General features: G+C 44.3%; 1 protein-coding gene across 6 annotated transcripts in view; it reads left to right on the top strand.

Annotated features, from left to right (window-relative positions):
* The window catches only part of MYOCD (myocardin), a 272267-nt gene that overhangs the window by 132252 nt on the left and 115539 nt on the right, over nt 1-24476 (top strand). For 5 of the 6 annotated variants that reach the window (XM_085306853.1, XM_085306845.1, XM_085306844.1 and 2 more), the window contains exon 2: nt 18090-18317. In XM_085306853.1, coding sequence (XP_085162979.1) covers nt 18170-18317 — 148 coding nt within the window. In that variant the 5' untranslated portion in view covers nt 18090-18169. Of the gene's footprint in view, nt 1-18089; nt 18318-24476 lie in introns of those variants that run through there. The other variant, XM_085306851.1, reaches the window with a different exon arrangement.

The following is a 24476-nucleotide window of genomic DNA, read 5'->3' as shown; positions in this document are numbered from 1 at the left end:
TAKGGTAGTTGTGGTAGGTTATGCTCATTCTAAGRCAGCAATGCGTTAGGGCTATTCCTSGGTCTCCTCCCTTGCCATCCCTGGTCCAGCCCCCTGAGCAGGCCAAGTGAGCTGCGCCACAGTGCCCCATGGGTCTGGTTTGTCTGTTTCAGGCTCCAGAGCAAGSAGGTCACAACAGCCACGTAGTCCTGCCCTGTGCTACTTCCCATGGCTCAAGTCCTTCTGCCAACCCCAGAGCAAGCCTTGGGGGAGGCAGGAGGGTGAAGAAGGAAYGTCTTTGTCTTCATACAAAATTTCCCAAACTTATATGCTCATTGTGATGGAGAAAAGAGTCATTTCTGAGATTGGGAGGACTTTTGTGGATGAGAATAAAGCTTCTGCTCAGTTCCCACGACAAGCAGAGCTCTGTAACTGAGACCCAGGGTTAGGGGTGCACTCTATGAGGGACCCTCATCTGTCCCACTGCTGAGATGATCAGGCTGAGGAAGTRGAAGGCTCCTGCACAGACTATGCCTCTCCTCTGCAGATAAGTGCAAAGCATGAAGATACGGCTCCTGCTGGCCAAGCAGTGCAGAGTTGAGCCAGCCAAGAGACAGGACATATTAACTCAGGCACAAAACCGTATTCACTGCAGCCACACTGCTTCCAGACCTGAGCTGGGATCTCTGCAGGGCAGTGAGCTGGGCCCCATGACCTTACCAGCTTGCATGAAGGAGATATGTTGGGTGGGATGACCTCTGTGTCCMCAGCAATAAAAGGGATGGATGTCTGTGACCCTGGTGCTATCCCTAGGCTCTGTGCAGGATTCTCCACAGCATGAGGAACAGCCCCTGCGCTGAGGACCTTACAACTCCATCACACCCCCAGAGTCTTTGCCAAGATGGGAAAAGTGGTAGCATATTTTCATCTGAAAAAAATGTCTCATACACAGAGTTTGGGATTTTGTGCAGAGGAGGAGCAATCTTTAACCTTTTTTTAAAGGTCCTTAGTGACTTTTCCCAGTAAAAGTTGTGCCACAGGCAGGCTTAWCGTGCTCTGGAAAGTCCCTGACTTGCCCCTTTGCCTACAGCACACTGACCATTGCATTACCACTCCTCTCCTGTCCCAGTCAGGTTGATTTTCTGGCTGCTGTGCAGGGGGGCAATGCTCCTCCCTAATGATAGGAGATAAGAAAGCAAAACTTGACAAAGGGTGCTGTGTGCCAGAGAAGGGCTGATGGCTGGCCCTACTGCAGTTCCCCCGGTCATGTGATCAGCAGCAGACATTGCGGTATCTCATGCTCTGCTTTCTCATAGTTCCCATGTTGTCCAGCGCTGTCTCCAGACTTTGGATCCTAGGGTCAAGGGATGAAAATAGAGTGTCTCTACACTGAATAAATGTGTGTAGCTCTCCTGGGTGCAGAGAAAAGGTGAACGATCCTGGCCTGAGGGAACATTCTAATTCTGGACATCACCAGGTTCATCAAGGGGAACCTACATTTATTTTTGCTTAAATCATCTGTTTTCAAAGCTAATTTAGGGCTTCTAGGAAGCCTAGAAATGTGTCTACTGTATGAGTTTGTAAAATTTCATCATTCCTTGATATGCTTGCCCTTTGGAGATGAGTTTCAGTCTCAGGGCTTCTTGTCTGTAACATAGAAAGTTGTCCAGTCTGGATTGTACATGTATGAGAGCGCTCCTGGAAAAATGAAACCACATGTTATCCACATATGGATAGCCTTTAGGATCACTGTGAGAGCAGAAAATGCTGATAAAGCCAAAAAGTACCAATGGGCAAAGAAGTCAGAGAATAGAGTCACCAGGGACATAGATATTTAATGACAGAGATCCCAAAAGGCTACTGCAGCATGCAATTTCCCAGGGAGAAGCACAGTTCTCTGCTCTTAGAGGATGCCTGCAGGGTATGGAACAGGGTGCAGCTCCACTGTATCTGTAGTTCTCTTGCAAACTTCAGATTTTGAAATTAAGCCAGCAACCTTGGCTAGTGGAAGACTGTGATCTATCATCTTCAAAGAGAAAATACTGCAAAAGAGATCTTATTGCATTAGTGAAGACCAAAACACAGGCAAACACATACCATAGCAAGCCATTCAAAGATGATGCAGAGTCTGGGCAAGAGTGCCACCCCTCCTTCTTCTCCCACTCTGGAGATGCTTCCTCCAGAATTCAAATCCACACTTCCCCACCATGTGATTTCTGTGTGCAGCAATAAGAGCATGGGACTAAGGACCATCCCAGAGCATGTTCAGATTGTGTTTGCAATRCCACCAACATTTGCTACAGTGCCAAGTAACTTACTCTTCTGTCTTTATGCATCAGGACAGACAGTACACTGCATTCGCTTGCTGGAGAAGCTGATTGTGTTAGACACAGCCGGTAACCCTTGTACCTGGCTGTAGAACACCTTACAGCCAGCCAGCCTTAGTTCATCCTTGGCTTTCTTATCAGCAGATGTTACAAAATCTCTGGTCTAAATCTTCCTTCATGCTCCATGACCTGGGATCTCATTGCCCATATGCTGCTGGGGTGGTGTTCCCACCTGTAGGATCAGGGGGTGGGTGAGATTGTCCTCTCTCTGCTGCATTATTTCCTTGTCATGTGTGGATTAGATCAGGATTAGTGGAGTGTAAATCCTTAATCTCCCGGGTCTCTTGTCTCTGTAATATATTGTTCTCCATTTCCCCCAGGACAGCCATGTTCCATTGGGTAATTGGAAAGTATTCATCTGTGTCATATTAAGAGTCATTTGAGATAATTTTGAAATTGGCAAATCCAGTCCTCCTTTGTTTAGACCAGTGTATAATTTGGTTAATTTTATTTTATTTTATTTTACTTTACCACAAAAAGGCGGAAATATAGATTCCAATATTTAGCAAGTAGCTCTGAGGAATGTTCTTTGGCAGCAGGGTGATGTGGTGAGGCCACAGGGCTCCTCACAGCTTTGGAACATTAGCTCTCCCCTGTGTGCTCAGTCTCAGCCTGCTCGCCAGACCCCAAGAGACCTTACCACATATCTCTATCCTTTTCCCTCTGATTAAGTGTTTTTCCTCGCTGCMTGCACCCCACCCTGTTATAAGCCACATTTGATAGGTAATCACTGTATCATGTTCACCTGTGGAGAAAAATTGCCTGAGAATATGAGAATGACTTTATTAGGTTGAAAAGACAGACCTGTCAGTTCAGTGTCCAGTCTCCAAACATGGGCACATGTCTAAGGAACATATTGAGTGCTCAGGGACCTATTGTCTCTGTATTTAATATTCCATGATAGATTTCTCTTTCAAGAATATCTCTGAGTGTCTTTTGAACACATTAAATCCTTTGGCATCTACAGCATCCTGTAGCAAAGAGTTCCACAGTTTGACTACATACTGGCTGAGAAAATCCCTCCTTTTTTAACCTTTTTTTTTTTTTTTTTTTTTTTTTTTTTTTTTAATCTGCTTCTTGAGCACTTCGGTGATTCTCCCTAGTTCCTGCAGTGTGAGAAACACTGAACAGCTATTTCATATTGATGCCTTTTGGGCTAGACCTAACTTGGTAGTCCTCTATGGTCTCCCACCTCAGTCATCTTTCCAACCCAAGAGTAACAGCCTATTTCATCCCACTTTTTTCCCTGTAGACTGTTTTTTTTCATGGATATATATTTTTTTTGCATTTAACAACATTGAATGTCATCTGCCTTTTTATTGCTCCAACACTCATCTGAAAATCCTCCTGTGACTCTCCACAATCAGATTTCTTTTTCAGCATTCTGAATAATTTGGCATTATCAGGAAAATTTTTCTGCCTCTTTATGTTGATTTAAACAACCCTTAGCACAATTTCCTCTCTTCTGCCTTCATGAAGACGAACCTACCATTTGCTTTCTATCTCTATCTCTACTCATATTCTATGACACATTTGTTTCTTTAACAGCTTTTGGTGAGAAAACATATTAGAAGTGTTCTGAAAATTCAAGAACACTTTTATCCAGATGTCTTCAAAGAGCTCTAGTAGCTTTGAGGCAAAACTTCCTTCTCCAAAAGCTGTTTGAATGCCTCTCCACTATACTATATATCTTCTAACTCTTCATTACTATTTCATCGATATGTCTAGCAGTGATGCCAATGTTTGAGGTTTGAGCCATTCAGTCTGTCACTCCTCTACTTTGCTGAAGCTTGCTGCATCTATCAGTGCTGAAAGCCAGTTTGCTGATGTTCAARGAGGGCTGCAAACTTGCTGATGTGATCTGTGGCTTGTGTATAGGGAGTGCATCAGTATAGCACCATTGCCTCAAGGGGAAGCATAGTGCGTGATCTTCCTAGAGTATTTGAAAAGACTGAGAAGTTTTCCTCTCCCACCTCTAGACACCTCTTACCAGCAGATCTTATTGCCAAGATATAGTCAAAACTGTTGATAGGCAGCCAGGAGATACTTCACTGTATCTAGGCTTGTAGCTATCCATGTATTCTTTCMAAGTCTGGCTCAGCTCCTCAGGAAAAGATATTCCATCAGAGACTCTGGATTCATCATGGAGGACATTGGGCATTTGTCTTTGTACAGTTGTAAGATAATGATATTTTTCAAGCATCAGCATTATCCATGATGAAAGAGGTCCATGCTTCCCACAGAGCTTTGCTGTATTTTCTAATCCCTTCCCACACAATCAAGGAACTGATTTGTTAGATATTTCTGGTGGATCTGGAACAGGGCCACTGAAATAAGAGGGAACACTGCATGGGAKCAACAACTCAACCTGGACTTTCAATTAATGCCCAACCTGGCATCTTTCAATAGCCTTATCTGGTACTTCCCTAAAGATGGCCCTTTTTGGTCACAGGCTTGATGCTTTGAGTTTGGGTGACTGTGAATAAATTTAAACAGGAAGATAGATGAAACTTTATAACTAGCAGAAGAATGACATTCTTGAATAGACTTCCAAACTCAAAAGTAGGGGCAAGGAGCCTACATTGTTTCTAGATGAAGCCTGATAAGTTTGTGGAAAAGATTTTATGACATAACAGGAATTATCCTAGAGTGAAAWTTTGAATTATGGGATAATGGGCCTATTAAAATATTACTATCTAAATATACACTGAATTAGAGAGGGACTGAGAGGGGCTCCCTCCTTGCCAGTCCTGAGCTGGTTGTGAACACATAATCTGGTCCTGTGGTCCATACAACATTGAGCAATTCAACAGGAGACTGAAAGAACAYCCCAAATCTGCCTATATTAGGTCTAGCAGTTCCTTGGGAGCAAGAAGATGAAGGGTGCTTAAGATCTAGAGAGGCAAGAGCCAGCATCTTTCACACAAGTCCACTTTGTATTTGTGGCAGACCTACTTGTGTCCCATTCTTGGTTTCCAGTTGCAATGTCTGTGATCCAAATTTACAACACTGTACTTTTTCAGAAAAATCAGATTGCCCTGGAGACTTTTGCAGGATTCAGCACTGACCACAGCTGTAGCTGGGGAATATAACATGCAGGAAAGGGAAAATCCCCTCACAGTACAGTTTTAGAGCCACTGTCCATCAAGACAGTGGACTGGTGTCCACTGTCCACCCTGTGCTCTGCAGCCAGAGGCCTACTTCGAGCCTGACATCATGAGCACTCAAAGTCTGTAAAATGACTCAGAGAGCTGGTTTATTCCCACTCATGAGCACAAATGATGTGCACATGCTGGCAAAGGACCAACTATGCTGTTTCTGAGACCTCTCATGCCTGTGGTGGAAGATGTAATGGCTCTGAAATGGGGCTATGCTGTGCTGTTGAGTAGGTCTGAAGGCTGAACAACATTTTATTCCTGCATGCAAGATCTCCTTTCTGTTCCTTCTAATGTTTCTTGTACCAGTCTTGTGGTTGTAGACACTTTCTATTGATCTTTCTCTGTATTAAAGTGCATTGTGAAGTCATCAATGAACGCAAGAAGACAGGCTATGCATCCCAGTTCCCCACGGGGCCATGGTRATACTGAGCAGCTTAGCTAATTTATGCAGTGGCGCTGGCTTGTACAAAATGCATACCAAAGCTCAGATGTTTTCTAGCTGTTAGAGTGATACCAGAGCACAGCTGTCCTCTATGCAATAGAAGTCCGACTGGTGCAGCTGCTGCCTGTGCTGGCAGCAGTAAACTGGAGRGTCTCGTTCAGCCAAACTTGCTTAGTAGTTTCACTGGGCCTTGAATGAGAAGAYATTGGGGTCAACAACAATCAGCATCAAGCCTGACCTTTCCTGGCTTTTCCCTTTGGAAGGGCAGCCAAAGGCACAGAGGCTCCATGTTGCAAAGTTTAAATGCAAAGTTAAATATGACCTCTTTGCAAGACATATTGTAACTCAGTGTTCAGTCCCGTGACTGCACGGTTAGAGAAGCAACATTCAGAGCCTTTCTGKGCCTGACCCACTCAATGCACCATGCAGGTCCACTCTATAGTCTGGCTCAAGTTAGTCCCTGCTGCAGTGGAAATCACATCCCCTGRCATGAGTCCTCTGCCAGCAGGCTTGGATCTTTCCCAAAAGACTAGGTCAGTCAGTGGCCTTTCCCACCCACTGAATGCTCGCTGTGCCAGCTTAAGCTGGCCAGGCCCCTGTGCTGGGCAGAGGGACTGTCCAAGGCGAGCAAACTGGTTTTGCCTCCAGCTGCACTCCTGTTTCAGAATTGCCTTCTTCGTTTTATTAATAGTGTTTGTCGCTGTGGCTTTTGTTTCTTCTCCTCCTTCTGGCATCTAATAAAAAGGCATGGGTCCAGTTTGTACTCATTTTCCATTTCAGATCTCTGCCATGTTTTCTTTCTTTCAGAGAGATTTTGTTTATTACATTTCTAAAATGTAACAAAATAAGAGAGACAAAGATCAGACATAACCAGAAATGCAGCAAAATTAGGACACAGTTAARTGATGCAGCAATAACCAAAGACATTCAAATGACCTTCTGCAAGAGAAGCCAATACRTGCTTGCAGATGTAAGTGGGGAGGCAGCTGCTGGTAGGGGTGGAAATGTGAATAGGAGAGTCTTTGGGGGGTGACACATCACAGTCAGATCAGCCTGATGTCAGCAATGCCACACCCCTTGCATGGGAAGAACTTCATTTTGAGTCAGACTTCACTAGCATTTAGCAGGCATGTTCTAAAGACCGCTATCAATCACACATGCCACTCATGTAAATGAGTTCTGCTAACAGCATGCTGGCTACAGGACCATCTTTCCCAGCCAGTGCCAGGGGCTATGGCTGACTCCATGCCAGTACAAAGCCTGTGTGAATGATCAGTGGCGCTGCAGGAGGAGATGTCACAGACCGTCAGCATAAAAGGAATATCTTCATCACTCCATCTCAGCACCTAAATTATCGACATTCACATGACCCCCTGTGAAGATCCTGTCTCTTCCCACTGATAACACAGGGAGCATTGGAGACCAACAGAGATTAGACATCTAAGCATCATGCCTAAAGGTCATAGAGTGAATACCCACTGTGCAGAGAGATTTTCTAATATTTCCAGCTTTCTCAGGTAGCTTGAGAAACAGGTTATGAGAATGTAAATCCTGATCACATCAGTGATGATTTCCCCCCTCTGGTGGAATATCTGATATGTAATGGACTTTGTGTGCTGACTGCTAAGTGGCCAAGACTATGTTAAATGCCATTCAGAGCAAAGAAAGAATTTGTTCCAAACTGTTGTGAATGAAGATGCTCCAAGCAAATCCTCAGAGTTAATCCAGTAGGGTGGACATCCTAAGATAAACATCGGATGCAATACAGAGTGGCCATTGTCTCAGCTAAGGTTAGATCTCTTCATCTTAGTTGATTATCTAGGCCGTCCTTAGAGCCTGTGGTGAAAAATTAGTGCTTTAGGGAGCAGATAATCTACCTTCTTTTTCAGCCCACAGGCAAGCATGATGACCATGCCCTAAAAATGCCTGTTTCTCTCTAGTGAATATGAAGGAAGCTGAGAGTGCCTTGCTCCAATGTCTGTACTTAAACATCCAGATGCATACCTTTAGATGGAAGCCAACTCTAGAGACAGCCCTCAGAGTTGCACTGGGCCTCTGACCCAAGACACTGTGTTCTCAAGGCCCTGGATGTTTACTGGAGACTGTTGGTGTTTTGGGTCAGATCAGACAGCTGGCAGTGGGCRCCACTTTAGATTCTGCACAGATGTCAGCTGAGGGATTTTGTATAGCACAGCCATCCTCCTAGTTGCTGAGAGAGGGCTTGTTGTTTAACAAATGATTCAAGCCATTACCTTTGGGAAGGGTAATACTGACCCTGTGTTTGTCTAAAAACCACAAGATCTTGCAGAAGCAGCATACAGAAATGGAACAACAGCAGTCCTTTGCTATTGCCTTTTTCATACAGTTTATCAATCGGAAATGTCCTTGTTACAGACCAACTAATACCCCATGGACTCACCCCAGATTCCACCTGTACTGCATGCGCTGCCAGGCATGTCCGTGTATCCCCTGTTCACAGGTACTCTGCTGGACAGAGAAGGAGATACCAGTAGCTTCATTTTTGCAGGCACTGCAAGCAGGAATTAAAAGAGGTCTGACAGCTCTTCTGGATGTCCTGGTGATAGTAAGRGTGCGTCAGTGGGCTGCCCTTCAGGAAGTCATATACTTCCTGCCAAACTGTCAGACTCCAGCAACATCACTGTGTCAACCCATCACTCCAGCAGCCTCACTTTACTCTGCTGGTCTCCACTGGCTGCCACATCAAACCCAAGTCATTCAGCCTCATTTTTAAGGCTCCTCTCAATTCTTATATTTTCTATTTGTCTTCCCTTGCTGCCATATTCTTTCCTGGGCAATACTGCAATGCTATGTATGATGTGTCCTCGCCCACTAACAGATTAGCCCCTGGGTGCTACTACAATATAATAAAGTGTTACATTACTAAAGTCAGATCAGTCTGCCTGTGATGCCAAGGTGGCTTGAGGGAGTCCTGGTCCTGGGAAGGGCTTTGGATGCCAATGTATGTACTRTGGACATTGATACACAAGCCTGGAGTGAGTTCTCTAGGAATTTGTACCTGTGAATCTGTTCATTATGAGTCTAAATCAACTTTAAGATGAATCATTTAAGAAGTGTAACTCTTGCATCAGCCTAATTTTTCCCAGATATTCTTGGCCTATTTACAGGACTGACAGAGAGATGGATCTTGGGAGGATCTGCTGTAATAACCCATTTCCTAATCACCACTTCCTCTACTATTTTTCACCACATAAAGCTTTATTCTACAGGCAAACAAGGGAGAAAACACTCCTTTTCAAAATAGCTCAGGGGAATGGGACTGAGGCCAGAACTGAGATGCTCTCCTGAGAGCAGCCACTGCCTCTCATCATCCTCCACAGAATGAAGGCCAAATGCAGTCCTGGATGAGGACAACTGGCTCTTTCTATCACAGGGATCTTAACTGCCTTCTCAGGCCACATAGCCTTTGGGCAGCTTGGAACAGATATCAGCATTTGGAATTTGGAGGCTGGGAAGGAGATTCTATCCTAAAACCCCTGAGAGTGGAAAGAGTTGGCAAATCTTGCTGAGATTGGGGATCACAGTGTGAGCAAACATTAGGCAAGCTTGCCTTGAGTGAAGATTTTATGGCATCATGTTTGCATAGCTCTGTTCATTAGTTCTTGGCTTTGGCTCCACAAAGGCCTTACTCAAAAAGGTACATGGAGTAGCTTTTCTGTGGAAGAAGAATATCTCAGCTTGCAGCAGATTTCCCTTGGTTTGTTTCTCATTTACTAGGGAAGTTCTCTGGCTGCCTTTCCAGGCACTCCTCCTGAGCTGCAGCTCCTTGTGTGGAGGTTGAAGTAGTGAGTAGGTCACTCCTCTAGGCCATTGGAGGAATATGCAACTCTGTGGGAAACAGCCTGTAGACTCCATATAGTGCTATTACACTCAGCTCTTCTGTAGAACAGGGCTTTCTGCTTCCTAGAGGAGGCATGAGGGAGTTCAGTATAAGATATCATCCAAAGAGGACATGATCTGAGAAGGAAAACAGTAAGATAATAGCTGTAGTACATTCTCTGTCAGCTCCAGGATGGTCTCAGAGTACCAAAGGTCATTTGTTGTTTTAGGTGCAGGGGCTAGTGGTCAGAGTTGTCTTCTCCCTTGCCAGACATCACATGGGTCTGAGGAGGACATAATAGGGTTCCTGTTAGAGCTTGTATGAAGCAGGGTTTGATCAATATCTGCAACAAGTAGCTGCAGTGCAAATGTCTGTGGGACGTTTGCCCACAGGAGCCCAGAGCTCTGAGTTCTTCTCCCTGAGCACTGTAAGCATCAGCTAAAACACACTAARTCCATGTTTAGTGAGATTATTTTATCAGCAACATTCCTTTGAGCAGAAGCCCAGCAAACATGTGAAGAATTTGATAAGGCTGAACTACATCTCTGAACATCTCTCTCCTGGTTTTTCTCTGTGGGTATTTAAAGTTTTATGGTGGGTCAGGATTGCTTAACAGGCACTGCACATGCAATAGCATTAAATGTATTTGCTTCCACTTCAACCTCTGATAGAGCAAGCAGGGGAGGATTTAGATGAATCTAGTGTCTGAGGAAGTGTAAACTATGCTTGTTCCATGCTTAGATCCAGCAGGTGGCACAAGGGAAGAGGTGAAACGATGGAAAGTGAGTAAGTCTAGATACACAGGTTCATGCTGGTCGGAGTAACTGTACAGATCATCAAAGCCATCAATGTAACATAAATGGGAGCTATCATTCCTCAAGTCAATTCTAATCACAGAATCATAGATAGGTAATGTTGGAAGGGACCTCTGGAGATCATCTATTACAACCCCCCTGCTCAAGCAGGGTCCCCTAGAGCATGTTAGACAGGGTTGCATCCAGGCAGGCCTTGAAGATCTCCAGAGAAGGAGACTCCACAACCTCTTTGGACAACCTGGTCCAGTGYTCCATCACTCTCACAGTGAAGAAATTCCCCCTCACGTTCATAGGCAGAACTTCCTGTGGTTCTATTTCTGCCCATTGCCTCTTGCCCTGTCGCATGGGACAACTGAAAAGAGTTTGGCCCCATCCCCTTGACACCCCTTCAGGTACTTATACACATTGAWAAGATCCCCCCTCAGCCTTCTCTTCCCCAGGCTGAAGAGGCCCAGTSATTTTACAGAGGGCAGATGCTCCACACTCTGATCATCCTCATAGCCCTACGCTGGACTCCCTCCAGTAGCTCTGAGTCTCTCTTGTCCTGGGGAGCCCAGAACTGGACACAGGACTCGAGATGAGGCCTCCCCAGGGCTGAGGAGAGGGGCAGGATCACCTCCCTTGACCTGCTGGCGACAGTCTTCCCAATGCACCCAAGGATACCATTGGCCTTCCTGGCCACAAGGGCACATTGCTGGCTCAATAGTCAATTTGTCATCCACCAGCACTCCCAGGTCCTTCTCTGCAGAGCTGCTCTCCAGAAGGTCAGCCCCTAGCCTGTACTGGTGCATGGAGTAATTCCCCCCTAGATGCAGGACTCTGCACTTGCCCTTGTTGAACCTTATGAGGTTCCTCTCTGCCCAACTCTCCAGCCTGTCCAAGTCTCTCTGAATGGCAGTACAGCCCTCAGATATATCAGCCACGATGATAATGGTGATAAAGAATCAAAGTTTGTCCCAGGGTGCTGTGCCTAATTCTATGCAGCCTACAGGCATGAGGCAAGTACTTAGGTGTGGGTTTCTCATGCCTTTAGAAATGTCTCAGGTCCAGCTTCCACTCCAGAGGATGTTGGTCTTCCACAGGCCCTGCTCAGTATCTGCCAGCCAAACAGGAATATCTCGCATACCCTGGAGCATCTCAAATGGTGGTAGAGGCCTCTGCTCAGGCACTGGAATTGAGCCTGGAGCCCTGCAGGCTTATCATTATAGACAGACTCTCCATCTCTTTCTTTTCCTCTTCCTCTTCCCCACAGCCTTTAGCTCCTGTTCTGACTTTGAGGCAAAAATGACTTCTCTCTAAAGTCAAAGGCACATTGCTTATCTAACATTAATTTTATTCATGGTTTATGCCAAAGTCAATGAGTAATTTCTCAAGCTCGCCTAAAATAGAAGCACAATACGGTTTGGATCTCCCGTCATATCCTCCTGTTCCTCCAAGCAGGCTCTTGTGCACAGGGTGCATCTAACTGAAGAGCTCATGGGACACGGCTATGGTCTATGCTGTGATCATCAAGTATCTGTAGCAAGTCATTTACTCTATATGGCTTGCTGAGGTGTATTTGCATGACTGCAATGGCACAAAGTAGAGGGAGAAGGGGCTCTTCTTGTGTTAAATCCCAGATCAGGGTACAAGAAGGGTCTTGTTCTGTTCCAATGAGTGGTAAATTTCTGGTGTGAACTTTGGTACAAAGGTCTCTTTCTGGAAGCTGGAAAGAAGCTTGATTCAGGCATGTACTTGCTATGTTGSAGATCTAAGATGTGGAAGGGGACTGTTAAGACCCAGATATGGGACAGTGAGCTTTTCCATTAGGAAATTTTCCAGGCAAACGATTTTTTGTTGGAAAATGAACTACTGAAGCCAAAACTTGTCCTCAGAGAGAAAAAATAGTTCTTCCACATTTTCAAAACCACTTTTCATTTCAATGTTTTAGTTTATTTCTATGAAGAGGAAGTTAAAATCATTACATTTGAAATGAAATATTTTAAAAGTATAGAAGGAAACCTTCTGAGTGACCTTATCCACGTTTTTTTTTCTCATACTTGTTTTGCAAAAAGTTGGAGAATTCAGCTTCTTGTCCCAATTTGCAGTAAGGAAAAATTATGAAAATCACAAAAAAACTTATTTAGTGTGGGAAAACAGCTTCTTCCCAACTCTGACAAACTCAGARCTACCTGCAGAGCCTGAGGTGGCATGCATTTGGGAGGACTATGTGCTTGAGCTCTTCCTGCAGTTAATGTGGATGGTTTTACAACAGCACTTCTGCAAAGCCTGAGTAACACCAAGGGCCCACAGCCTCAACTTCCACAAAAGACCAAACTTTTGAGAGGAGACAGTGCAGACATTCTAAAATAATGTATGCAAAAAACAGCTAGCCCAGGGATTTATACCTTTTCTGTAGGAAAAAAGATTGCAACTGATCCTGGGAATCCGTAATAGCAATTTTGAGTCTTGTTGAACATGCAGCTGTCAGAGACCGTGTGACAAGCCAAGCTGGGCAATGCAGAATGTACGTGGAGAATGTAACACTGGGCACTGACAGATGATGGAACTGAGCCCGGCCCCTAGAACAATGTGTCCCCATCTCTGACAACTACAGAACAACCAACAATGTACTGAAAGTAGCCTTACTTTAGCAAAACTAATTGTCACAGCCATGTTGGGGAATAGTATCAAATATCCAACTTACATCCATTATGGTTTTGCAAAGCCAAGAAAAAGCTCTCTGGTTGCTCTCAACTTTGTCAGTTGAYCTGCAAGTAAGAGGCAATGGTCAGCCCTGCAAAGGGACAGCTAAGGCACACTTGATGAGGACAGAGACATCTCAAGGTTTGACCCTGAAGTTCAGCAGTTTTTTGCTATGATACTACTTGCAGATTGCTGAAAGTAGACTGGGAGCTGCCGGGTGCCAGTGGATAAAACCAGAGCTCAGCAGAGATGGACAGTGCCAGGCAAGCCTGGAAGGGGACGCTGCAGGGCACAGCAAACAAAGCCATCTCACCTGCCATTGCCATGAGTGATGGTGATAATGGGCATCAGATCTTCTTCCTGCTAAGCCAGCTCCAAGGCAGAGTTGGCCTTACAGAGCTTCCCTCTGGGCAGAAGCCAATCTCCTTGGTGAGGTTATCCTAGCAGTGTGTTAAGGCATGCTGAAACCTGAAAGGAGGTAAGAAAATGCTGTTTTACAGACAGCCACATCCTGGGCTTACACCCATTCTTTTTGTCAGGGATGTGATTGCGCTGCACTTGCCTCTGTTTCTTGTTTCAGAACCCAGTATCTCCACCCAGAAACATTCATTCCTGGAGAGCAGAACAACATGCTTTCTGAATTTCTCTGTAGCACCTGAAGAAAGTACAGGACATCTCAGGGCTACAGGCTGGCATAATCCTCAGTCTATATCTCCCCCATCAGGACAGATTCAAAAAAGTGCACACTTTCTAATGGCATTGGCTGCTTGGGAGAGCAGGACAGTGGAAAGAAACAGTCTACTTGGATATGTTGCTAATGTCTCAGTTATCTCTGCTCTTACTGAGAAGAGTTGTGATGAAAACAGTTCAGAAAGATGTCCAGAGCATTTAATCTTTAGGGGAGGACCAATGTAAACCATCTTCATCAGAGCTTCAAACTCAGTGGCAGCAGGCTACAGGGAGATGAACTGCTAAAAGTCACAGGAATGAGAGACGCCCCTGAGCTGCTTTGACTCACAGTAAAACAGGAGGAYGGATGGAGCTGCAATGTCCCTGTGGTGTGCAGCAGATGGGACTGAGTCCCTGTGAGTTTTATCTTCTCCCCCAAGTAAAGCTCAGGAAGTGTGTAAGGTGCTGTCATGGGTTGCATGATTTGACTATATCAGTAAAGTAGAGATGTACAACGGGGAAACGTGGAGTCTGGTGCTGTGCACTAAGACAAGGGGTCCAAGAGACCTGTGAGCTCAGGGATAAGTACAACCTGGTAGGGCTGGTCAGATAATTCACAAGGCCCTGCATGACCCCTTCTGGCCAGCTTCTGTCTCAGAGACAGACAGGAGGAGCCCACCCAGCCTGCCCAGGTTGTCCCCTCTATCTCACAGTCACAAGGCTGACACAGGGCTGAGCAGCTGCCTACCCTGTTCCAGACTTCCTAAGTACCAAGCTAAGTATCCATTTCCAGCCTTCATGGACCAGGGAGCGTCATGCCCTTTTGTGCTTTTTCCTTCTTCTCCTCCCCATTTGAGCTGAGAGTCTGTGTTCTCACACCTTCAGATTTTACCCGRAGAGCACAGGAAATCAGTAGTGGAATGTAAGCATTACATCTGTCAGAAAACCCATGCCTTTTCCCGTAAAGTCATTTAAGAGATGAAGTTGCTTGCCATTGTTGAGCCACACTGATTTACACCAGGAAAAGATCTGGCCAGGAGATGTTTTGGTTGTGGTGTTCATGCCCTGACCAGATCAACAGGGGTAACTCTCAGAAGACCCTAGATTTACATGCGAGATAAAGCGCTCAGGGAATAGATGCAACTAGGCCCCACCATTCCCCATCTGAGACTTTATGGGTGGGAAAGTATATCTAGGGAGAAGAAAATACATCCTCATCCATGCTACATTTCTCTCTGCACTAAGGGAAAATAGAAACCAGGAACATAGCCTTTGCTCCAGAGAATCTCCAGTGTCTTACAGGGAAGAACCCACAAGCTACCATGGTAGTCCAGCTTTATGAATTTAATATTTATAGGCAGAGGGAGATGGGACATGGCCTGTGCTGTGTACAGCCTTGCAATTTATGTGTTGGCAGCAATGGTTGATGGGAGATGTGCTCTGAGGCTCAAAAGTGTGCTTAAGCTTTGTAAATACAGTCAGTTTAGGCTGAAGTGAGTGAACAATGTGGAATGTTTTGAAGCCAAATTTGACTTCAGGAAAAAAAAACAAAAAACAAAAAACCCACCATTGAGCCAGTGGTACTTGAATGTGTTGTGAAAGCATGCATCTCTGGGGTCAAAGTGTGACCCCCTGGCTCAGACAGTAAGGACCCCAGTACACTCACTGCAAATTAAAATGTTGCATATGCTCTGAGTGCAAAAAGATTGTACACAGTGACTGTAAGAAGCCTTCCTGATATGTTCTTGCCTCTGCTGGTGGTCTTGCAGCTTCAACACTGAATGTCTGGCTCATGCTCTCTATTTTTCAAAAGCATTAATAATCATAATCCATATAAAACTGTCATATTGGTTCAACATGTACGTCACCAAAGCCCTGACTAATTTATCAAAGATTTAGTGTTCAGTTGAACAAAGTCTCATTTTGTAAGCAGATGTAGTTTGCTGGATTGTCCTGTCATCACCCACTGTTTCCACTGGAAAGATGCATCGTATCAGCAACTTCTAAAAGTTAAAAAATGTACATTTTAAAAGAGTAAAGTAAACACTTATTTCATGTTCCATGTTAGTCATGAATTAAATAGAGAGCCTAGGAGATAATGCTGCTTGTGATGAAGTGGGACTGCAGTACTACAGCCACTGGTGGATGGATGTAGAGCAGATCGGTTGCCCATCGCAATGATAATGATGGTGCAGTACACAGCAATCACACCACTAGAAAGGAGATCATGAGCTGCCCAAAGGAGCTAAAACTGCTCAAGCAGAGGTGGAAACTGAAAATGTYGGTTCAAAGATATGTCATGCAATGCAGCCCTAGCTTGTCTGGGTGGTTGCAGGGCAGTGTCCAGTGCATAATGATATGCAGTATGCAGAATGTCAGACTTTGATATAAATAGTTGAGCACAGGAGATGTAAAGAAAAGCAGGAAGAAGGCAGTGTTACTACTGCTTCAGTGGTGGGAAGCACAGCAAAGAAACCTTTGCATGAGACATGATTTGAAAGACAGAAGGAACAGACTGCRGCAGGGGTTTTCCCCAGGTAAGGGCTGAGTTTGGATCAAACTTAGTTCTGCATTTTGATTCAGAGCGCAGACACCAGGGCTAGGTATGAACACAGTCTGTCCCAGGATCTGCACATGGGGGCAGTTTATGTCCCCTCTGGGATGTAATAAAGTGACAGAGACACCCGAGGAACATACTTCCTGGCCGTGCACTCAGCATCTCTCCCAGCAATGAAAAGTAGCATAAAGCAAAATGGGATGGCTATGCTATCTGATTTGCTGCCAGTGGAAGACAATTCTGTGTGAGTGGTGAGGATAGGTTGGAGCGGATAAAGAGATGGATGGAGATGAGAGAGCARATGGCAAAGTCCATGCTGGTACAGGGTAGGAACAGGGGTGTGAGAAAGTCCTGGCATATGGAGTATGGAGGAGATAGTATCATACACAATGCACTATTCTTACTTCCTTATACAGTAAATTGGTAACTTTTTTGTATTAAATCAGATTTTATCACTGAATCAATCTTGCACTTTTCTATTCTTGTTCTCTACAAATGACCTTTTTTAGCTCTCCTCAACTCTTTCCTGATGGGACTCATTAGGAGCTGGTGCTGGTTTTAACAGGCATTCACTTTCACTTATCATCTGAAAACTTTTTTGGACAATACTTTGTTGAAACGGTCCTTGCAGCTTTCTGGTGCTATGCTCAGTATCAGCAGCTCCTCCAAGGTTGTGTGTCTGTATCCCACAAAGACATTTGATGTAAGCAGTATCTTTCCCTCATAGTATCTTTCCCCTCCCAGTCTCCAGTGAGATATGAGTGTCATCAAAGGAAGCACCACCTRCCCAGATGCTTTGTAGATGCACAACTTGAACTTGCAGAATTTCTTGAGACTGATCATGATGTATTTTCCCAAACACCACATAAACCACAGGGTAGAACAATGTGATAAATAATTAAATAATTCCTCTCACTCATCAAAAACTCAAAATTTTTACCTGATCTGGTTGAATTGCTCATAAGAGTGACCAGATGTGTTTCTTAGTCACAACTTTCATGTCAAAGAATAGTGTGTGCATGGATATTTTATTTTGCAGATTATTCATACACTGGCTGGCATAAAAACTAGAAGGGAGTTCATACTCATTTTGTGGAATGCAATTAGCTGCCTGTTCTGTGTTGTACGGAATGATTTCCATTACCCATTTTGCTCAGCTAACCAGATCATTATGTTAAGGAAGATTGTTCACATTTATAGATTTGTTCTGTATTTCTAACAGTTCAAGAGCTCTCTCATCTGGGTACTCTGTGACTGTTTTTCTTTCATTACTGCCCTGGCTTTCTGCAAATATTCTGTGCTTATGGGTGCAGATTCTTCCAGAGAAGCATCCAGGAGTGCAGACCCAGCAGTCAAGGAGGACAGCATCACACAGACAATTAGGAATACTAAAGTGCTTCCCTGAAATGTTTTTAACATGGAACAACAGATGCAATAATGGTCTGTGATTTAATTGTTTCATGAGTGCCAGTTCTTGTTTTTTGTTCAAAGCGTTTACTGGGGACTTGGTCCTTACCTACTTCTCTTTTTTTCCATAGGTGGCTTTGGTGTTCAGTTCTCTACCTGATCATTCAAAGTGGAGCAGCCAGAATCTGGATCAGTCCCTTTAGACACGGTGATGAATGGTGTGATCAAGCAGGACTGCTCAGACCAGAAAAGTATCCCAAGCAGAAATGAAGAAGAAAAGACACCCAAAGAAAACGCTACCAGTGAAGTGAGAGATGGCACCAAGCTCCAGCCACTACCTTTTGCAGAGAGGAAGAACGGTAAGTTCAACATTCAGTTTTGTCAAGAAAGGGGAAGGGAGCATACACAGAAACTGGGTGCATGCTGGTTTAGCATCTCCAGTACATGCTGGACTTGGGAGATATCTCATCCTTATTTTTGCCTTTGAGGATGCTTCTTATGGGAACATAGTACGTTTTAATGGGAGTGGCTCCTCAGCTCAGTATTTCTCTATTAGCCTTAAATGCTGTTGTCAGACTTGAGGCAGTTGCCATGTTCTTTGCAAATCAAGTTTTTGGTACAATTATGGATGAAATGTAGCAATTCAGGGTCCTGGGAATAGACTGTAAAAGTGAGATTTTTCTGAGGAATTACGAATTAGATATTTTGTTTGCAAAGGCACTGATAACTCTTTTGTGCTCTCACAGAGCACTGATGGCTTACTGTCTTCGGTAAAACCACTTCAGATCTAAGTAACAGAGAGCAGAATTTGGTCTGGGATTCTGCAAGGATCATTTATGTTTCCATGGCTGTAGGTCAAGAAACTGGTTTTGTTGTCAGGTGTTGATCCAGATTTCAGTGGAGATCTGTTGGGGGACACCTGATGGACAGTGAGAAAAAAACACAATTGAGCCTGTGCAAAGCATGCTCAGGCTCAGAGTTGTTTGCCATTTCTTTCAGGCAACTGTGTAATATATGAAATGAAGAAAATTCTTTTTGTGCACTCTAAGGCTTTCAACATCAAGTGCTCAAAATATCATGCACTGTGAAAGAGCAGCTTGGAGGCACTATTTTTGCTTTGCGTCTTTGATTGTTTGCATTATTGTACGGGACCCAATTTTTCTCAATCACTATAAATCAGAAATAATCCAAATGATGCCATCATGGCAATGTGCTTGTGTCAGACTGGAATAACACAGCAGAGAATCAGGCCCAGAGTCTGCCTATARTCAGATTGAGTTACAATAGGGAATGCATTTCTTTTTACTGTCCCAGATATCAAAGTATACGTAAGAAAACATGATACCAAAGGAGAAGATAATGTAGACTTGTAAAGGTGCAGTGTTAATACTGATTTGCGAAGCATAATATTTGCACTTAACATTTTCTCTATGGCTTTTGCATTTTTCCTTTTTGCATCCATTTTCCCACTTGTTTTGTCTCATAGAAAGATAAAGAAAGAAAAATCTCCAGCTGCTATAGGTAAAAGCTGCCCTTGAGCATGACTAGCAGACTGCACTACAAACATGTAGACAACAACTGCATTAAGTGCATGTATTACAGCAAGCATCTGCCTTGCAGCTGATCTTTGTGTCTGGAGGTTCATGCCCTGCTTATGACTGTCAGCTTGGCAATCTAGGCGAGATACAGCTCCATCCTTGCGGCCCCTCTAAGCTGGGTCGTTTGCAAAGTCTGTAAGTGAGAAAAGCCTCCCACAGTCTGGGCATCCCTCCAGCCCTTTGCTCTCCTCCTTTTGCTGTTTTTCTCTTTCTTTTGCATATTTAGACAGTATAGGAGCTCAGTTCATCTTGTGGGCCCACATGACCCACTTGGGAACAGCTGCCTCCCCTCATCTCACATCATCCCAGGAGTTGGCAGGACTGCCAAGTGTCATGCATCTCGTGTGGCACTCAGGCCTTCCTTTGATGTCACATTCTCCTGTGTGACAGCTCCTACAGGGCTGATGAAACAGCCTGATAAATGCCTGACTTGGGAGATGAAGAGTGGCTTCTCCCACTGCAGTGCAGCTTGTCCTCCGTACTGGTTTATAGCAGCCACCTCCCTTTGCGCTGTGAAGGCCCAGAAGACCTGCAGTGAAGGGATTCCTGAGGAAGGTGTAGATGAGAGCTCCTAGCTTGCCATGCTGTCACGTACCTTATCCTATTCCCTGGCCTCAGACTCGGCATTTCCCCCCAAACTCTTACCTACCCACTGGTCACTCCCACGCTCACCCTCAACCACCCCACTAATATATGGGAGCAAAGCAGTAGCTGGGGAGCAGGGATCCACTGGAGGTTTCGTATACTGAGGTAGACAGAGTGCCTGCAGAATAAGATGGGGGAAAGGGATACAACTACCATCTTTAGGGATCTGTCAAGGCATGTAAGGCTTCCTGAATGCATTGAGTAGCCCGTCATGCCAGAACTGCTGCTCGCATTATATATCAAGAAAAAGCAAATGCAGGTGTCACTATCTTCTCCCAGCCTGTTGCATCCCATCTGCTGAGGAGATAGGTTGTACACACCTTAGATAGGCAGGCTTTGTCATCTACCACCCTTCAGTTCAGGGCTGGTGATCTGCAGAAGCTTGATAGGTATCAGACAGACACCTGTCTATCAAGAGCATCGTTCCTCAGGGAAGACTAGCTCCTATATGAGTCTGAACTTTCAAACTGCAGTCTTTATTTGACTTAATTTTGATTTAATAAAAACAGTCTAGCTAGAATATTATTAAATAAGAAAATAGTTTTTTTTAACTCTTGTATTACTCAAAAATGGCTGAGGGGATTTCATTTAAATTTATAAAAATAAATCACCTTTGAGCAAGCACAAAACCCATTCAGCAGGATCTACAGAAAATCAAGGACTGGAAACATAGGTACAGGAAAATAGACTGTTGCCTCTACAGTGAGCAGTATTCTTAACATCTGCTTGCCCAGTTCTACCCCTTGGCCCTGCCCTGTTTCTTCCCCTAGGACGGTATATTCTCAGACTGCTTTTGCACCAAGATATTCCAAGTGCAGCTCAGACTGTGCTGACTCCCACAACCCATGATGTTTATATGCTCAATGATATCTTCTCCTTGTAAGTTCTAGCCCACATTGGCCTGGGCTGGGCAGAGCTGCTTTGGAAGAACCTAAAACAAACACGCTTGTGCGTCTTCTTAAAGTCACCAGTAATATTAAGCTTGGAGATAAGATCTGCCTGGATCTCTCATTTTAGCTGTTGTACAGATTGAGTGCTAATCCCATGGACTCTTGTGTAGCGCTGGCATCCAGAGCCAGGGACAGGCACTGTGAGCTCAGTACCACAACATCGCCYCCTCAGCCAATGCTCTACATAACTATTTTGTCTGTATATACAGCGAGTCTCAAGTTCAATGCGTGGTGCCTCTCAGAGCGAGGACACTAGCTGTTCTGCTCACCCTTCTGTCTCTCCCAGAACCCAGCCAAAGGTGCAAAAAGCCATAGGATAACATACAACACAGTGGGCACATGGGCCCCTGCTGGGCACTGGGATGTCCAGGAGCTGCCTTCCCAAGGTGTTAGAGCATTCAACCTGGGGATGATGAGGGACAAAGTCTGTGCTACAAAATGTGAACTAGAGCTCCACTGTGCGGATACCAAAGGTCATCAAACTCTGATCTAGAGATGCTTGGTATGAGCAGCCTTCACAGGATCAACCATCCATTCCTTAGTGCTAATTAATCAGTTTGGGGTCAGAGATCTACAGGGAAACCTGAGTGAAAAAAAATGAATGCCCTGCTGGTGAGATAGCACTTCCTGGCAGCCTCTTAAGCAGCCTTAGGCTCCATGAGCTACTTTTGCTTCCTGGATCCATCTGAAACCTTCTCAGATGTTCTGTCTGACAKTAGGGCCTGTGGAAACACTCTGAAGCACCAGTGCTCCCAGAATCATTTTCTTCAGATGATGGTGGCTTCCCTCTCATCCCATCCCATCTCATTCCATCATGCTGCACTCAGCTGCCACAAGAACAAGCAGTACAGCACTTCTCTGCTCATCTTCTCTGGCTTGCATTAAGCCTACCCTTACCCTGCTCATCCTCTATATGACTGAAGATGCTGAATTCTCTGTACACCTTCCCTGAACTGGGGGAAGGCTGTAAGGATGCAGGCTCTGTGGATAACTTTGACCAAGCATGTCTCTCAGTGTCAATTTGGTCAGGTGGGTTTCAGTAAGAATTTCATGATATCACTTGTTGTAAGAAAAGGGATCAGTGAACATGCAAGAGATACTTCCTGCAACATGTCTCAAAAGCTGTCTCCATCCATGTGCTTCGTGTGTGAGTGGATAGGCATCCCCTATTACCATCCTAGGATAGCAAAGAGTTACTAACCCTCGTTCTCTGTCCTATGACTCTGACAGTCAGATATATTTTACTTACGGAGATATCCAAATGGCAGGCATCCAGTCTGATCTGATGAGGTTTCTCTGACCAAGAAGACCTGTTCTAGGTGGCTTCAGTCCCTGCTGGAATGACCCATTTCTCTCCAGTGACTTTCAGAACTTAGATGACTAGCTCTTACTAAGACATACTTTAGGGAAGAGATTCATCTCACCCATTTGTCTCCATAGATCTGGCTGGATCCAGTCTGGGTGCCTGAGTTCTATTATGGGTTGTGGATCTTGTGCACCAAGTCCAGAGAGCTCTTTCTCTCACCTATATGTGGTCGGATGCAACTAACTGKCAAGTTGTATGAGATGGATCCTACCACTAGCATTCAGACAATTGCAGACAGGAGAGCTGAGAGGCCCTTTGTGGCTACTCAAGTTCAGCGGCATKCTTGCTAACTGCTCATAATGTTTCCACGTAGGTTTCCCATTGCAGATTTGGAAAATAATGTAGTTAATCTCTTCTGTTTATTTGTGTAGTGAAATAGAACCTCTGACCACTGGCTACTTTAGCCCCCTGCAACAAAAGGGAGGATTTTGAACTGCCCATCTGGTTTGCATTTAATGTAATGTGCAGAAGGGTTGCACATTTTCAGGACCCTTGTTCATAAGCAGTAGATTGTATACCAGTTTATTACACAAATGGAGCTTTTTATTGCTGAGCTTTGTTGAGCTGCCAGTTAGGATAAAATAATGTAACGTGCTTCTTAGGCCCTATCAAAGAAAATTAGAAAGCATTAAATTCTATTCAAACTATCAGCCAATAGTGAGCTGGTAATCAAATCCAGAAAGGCTGGTCAGGGGTCAAGACTTTCTTGCTCTTGGTGTTTTTTGAATCAATAATTACTATGAAAGTCATATAAATGTAACATAAAAAAAAAAAAGAGAGAGAGAGAGAGAGAGAGCAGTCAACACAACATCATCACAATGCATGGGCCAGAGTAGGTAATATATCTGCAAGTTTGAAGCAGTAAACCCAAATAGTCTCTGCTCAGTTCTTGTTATGAGCATGTGTTTCAGTTTAAATGTATATTGCAATGGTTATTAAATTACTATCTAGTCCCAAACATAATCTAGTCCTTGTTCCACATAGCCAGGTAAGAGGTGTATCTGAAGGAAGATTTTCCAAATTACTTTTGAATCCAAATTAAATAAATACTGCAAACATTGTATTGAACCCAGGTGATAACTAATCCACAACGAAATATCAGCCTGCAGCCTTGAACCACAGAGTCCAGTTTTAATGCCACTTAAATCAGAATGTTAGAACTAAAAGAATTCCAGGAATCCAATGATATAAACTGTATTTTTAGAGCTGTGAGTGACTTGTGAGAGTGAAACATTGCAGTGACTAAAGATAGCACAAGCAAGGTTTTCCATGATTTATCACAAGAACGTTCACAGTAACTTAAAGTCATCGAATAATGTGATAGCAGCACCTACATGTTGGCGTGTTTACAAGACAAGTCATTCATAACATATTTGTCACAGAGCAAAATTTCCGTAACAGAGCTCTGAGCTGCATCTTCCTTGCTCAAGAACCACACATCATTTTTCTATTAAGCCACTGAGAGGTTCATTTGTTTTCTCGGATCTTCTTTTTTTTTTTCTTTCTTTTTTTTTCTTTAATGCAGCCAGGGAGGAACCCACCTGCCTGCACATTTCAGGTATCTCACAAACTCTCAGTCTGAGTGAGTGATCAAAGCAGCAGTGGCAGAACAGGAAGATCCTGCGTTGACCCTGGCTGGTTGTGGTCTCACCTTGTTTCCTGCTGGCCTTTTGGAGTTTAGTTATCACTCCAATAGGAGTTTGTTAAACCCTGAAATGCRACCTGTTTTCCTCTCTGGGGAACTGAGTTGCTTTGTGCTCCCAGAAGCTAYGTAGGACCTTTCTTTACAGAGCAAATTGTCTACAGGGGTTATTTTAAGGATAAAGTCATGGCAAACATTTCCTGACACTTCATGATCAGTGTTGCTTTTGGCTCCTGGCCCTTGCTAGCTACAGTTTGTAAGGGTAAAGGAACTGACTTGTGGGGAAGGGGCTACACCGCAAAACAGTTTTCTCTCAG

This window comes from Rhea americana, unplaced genomic scaffold (genome assembly GCF_003343005.1).
Source record: "Rhea americana isolate MKP2758 unplaced genomic scaffold, rheAme1 scaffold_249, whole genome shotgun sequence".
NCBI classification, from domain to species: domain Eukaryota; kingdom Metazoa; phylum Chordata; class Aves; order Rheiformes; family Rheidae; genus Rhea; species Rhea americana.
The sequence above is the reverse complement of the archived record's forward strand: the minus strand, read 5'-3'. Positions and strand labels throughout refer to the sequence as shown.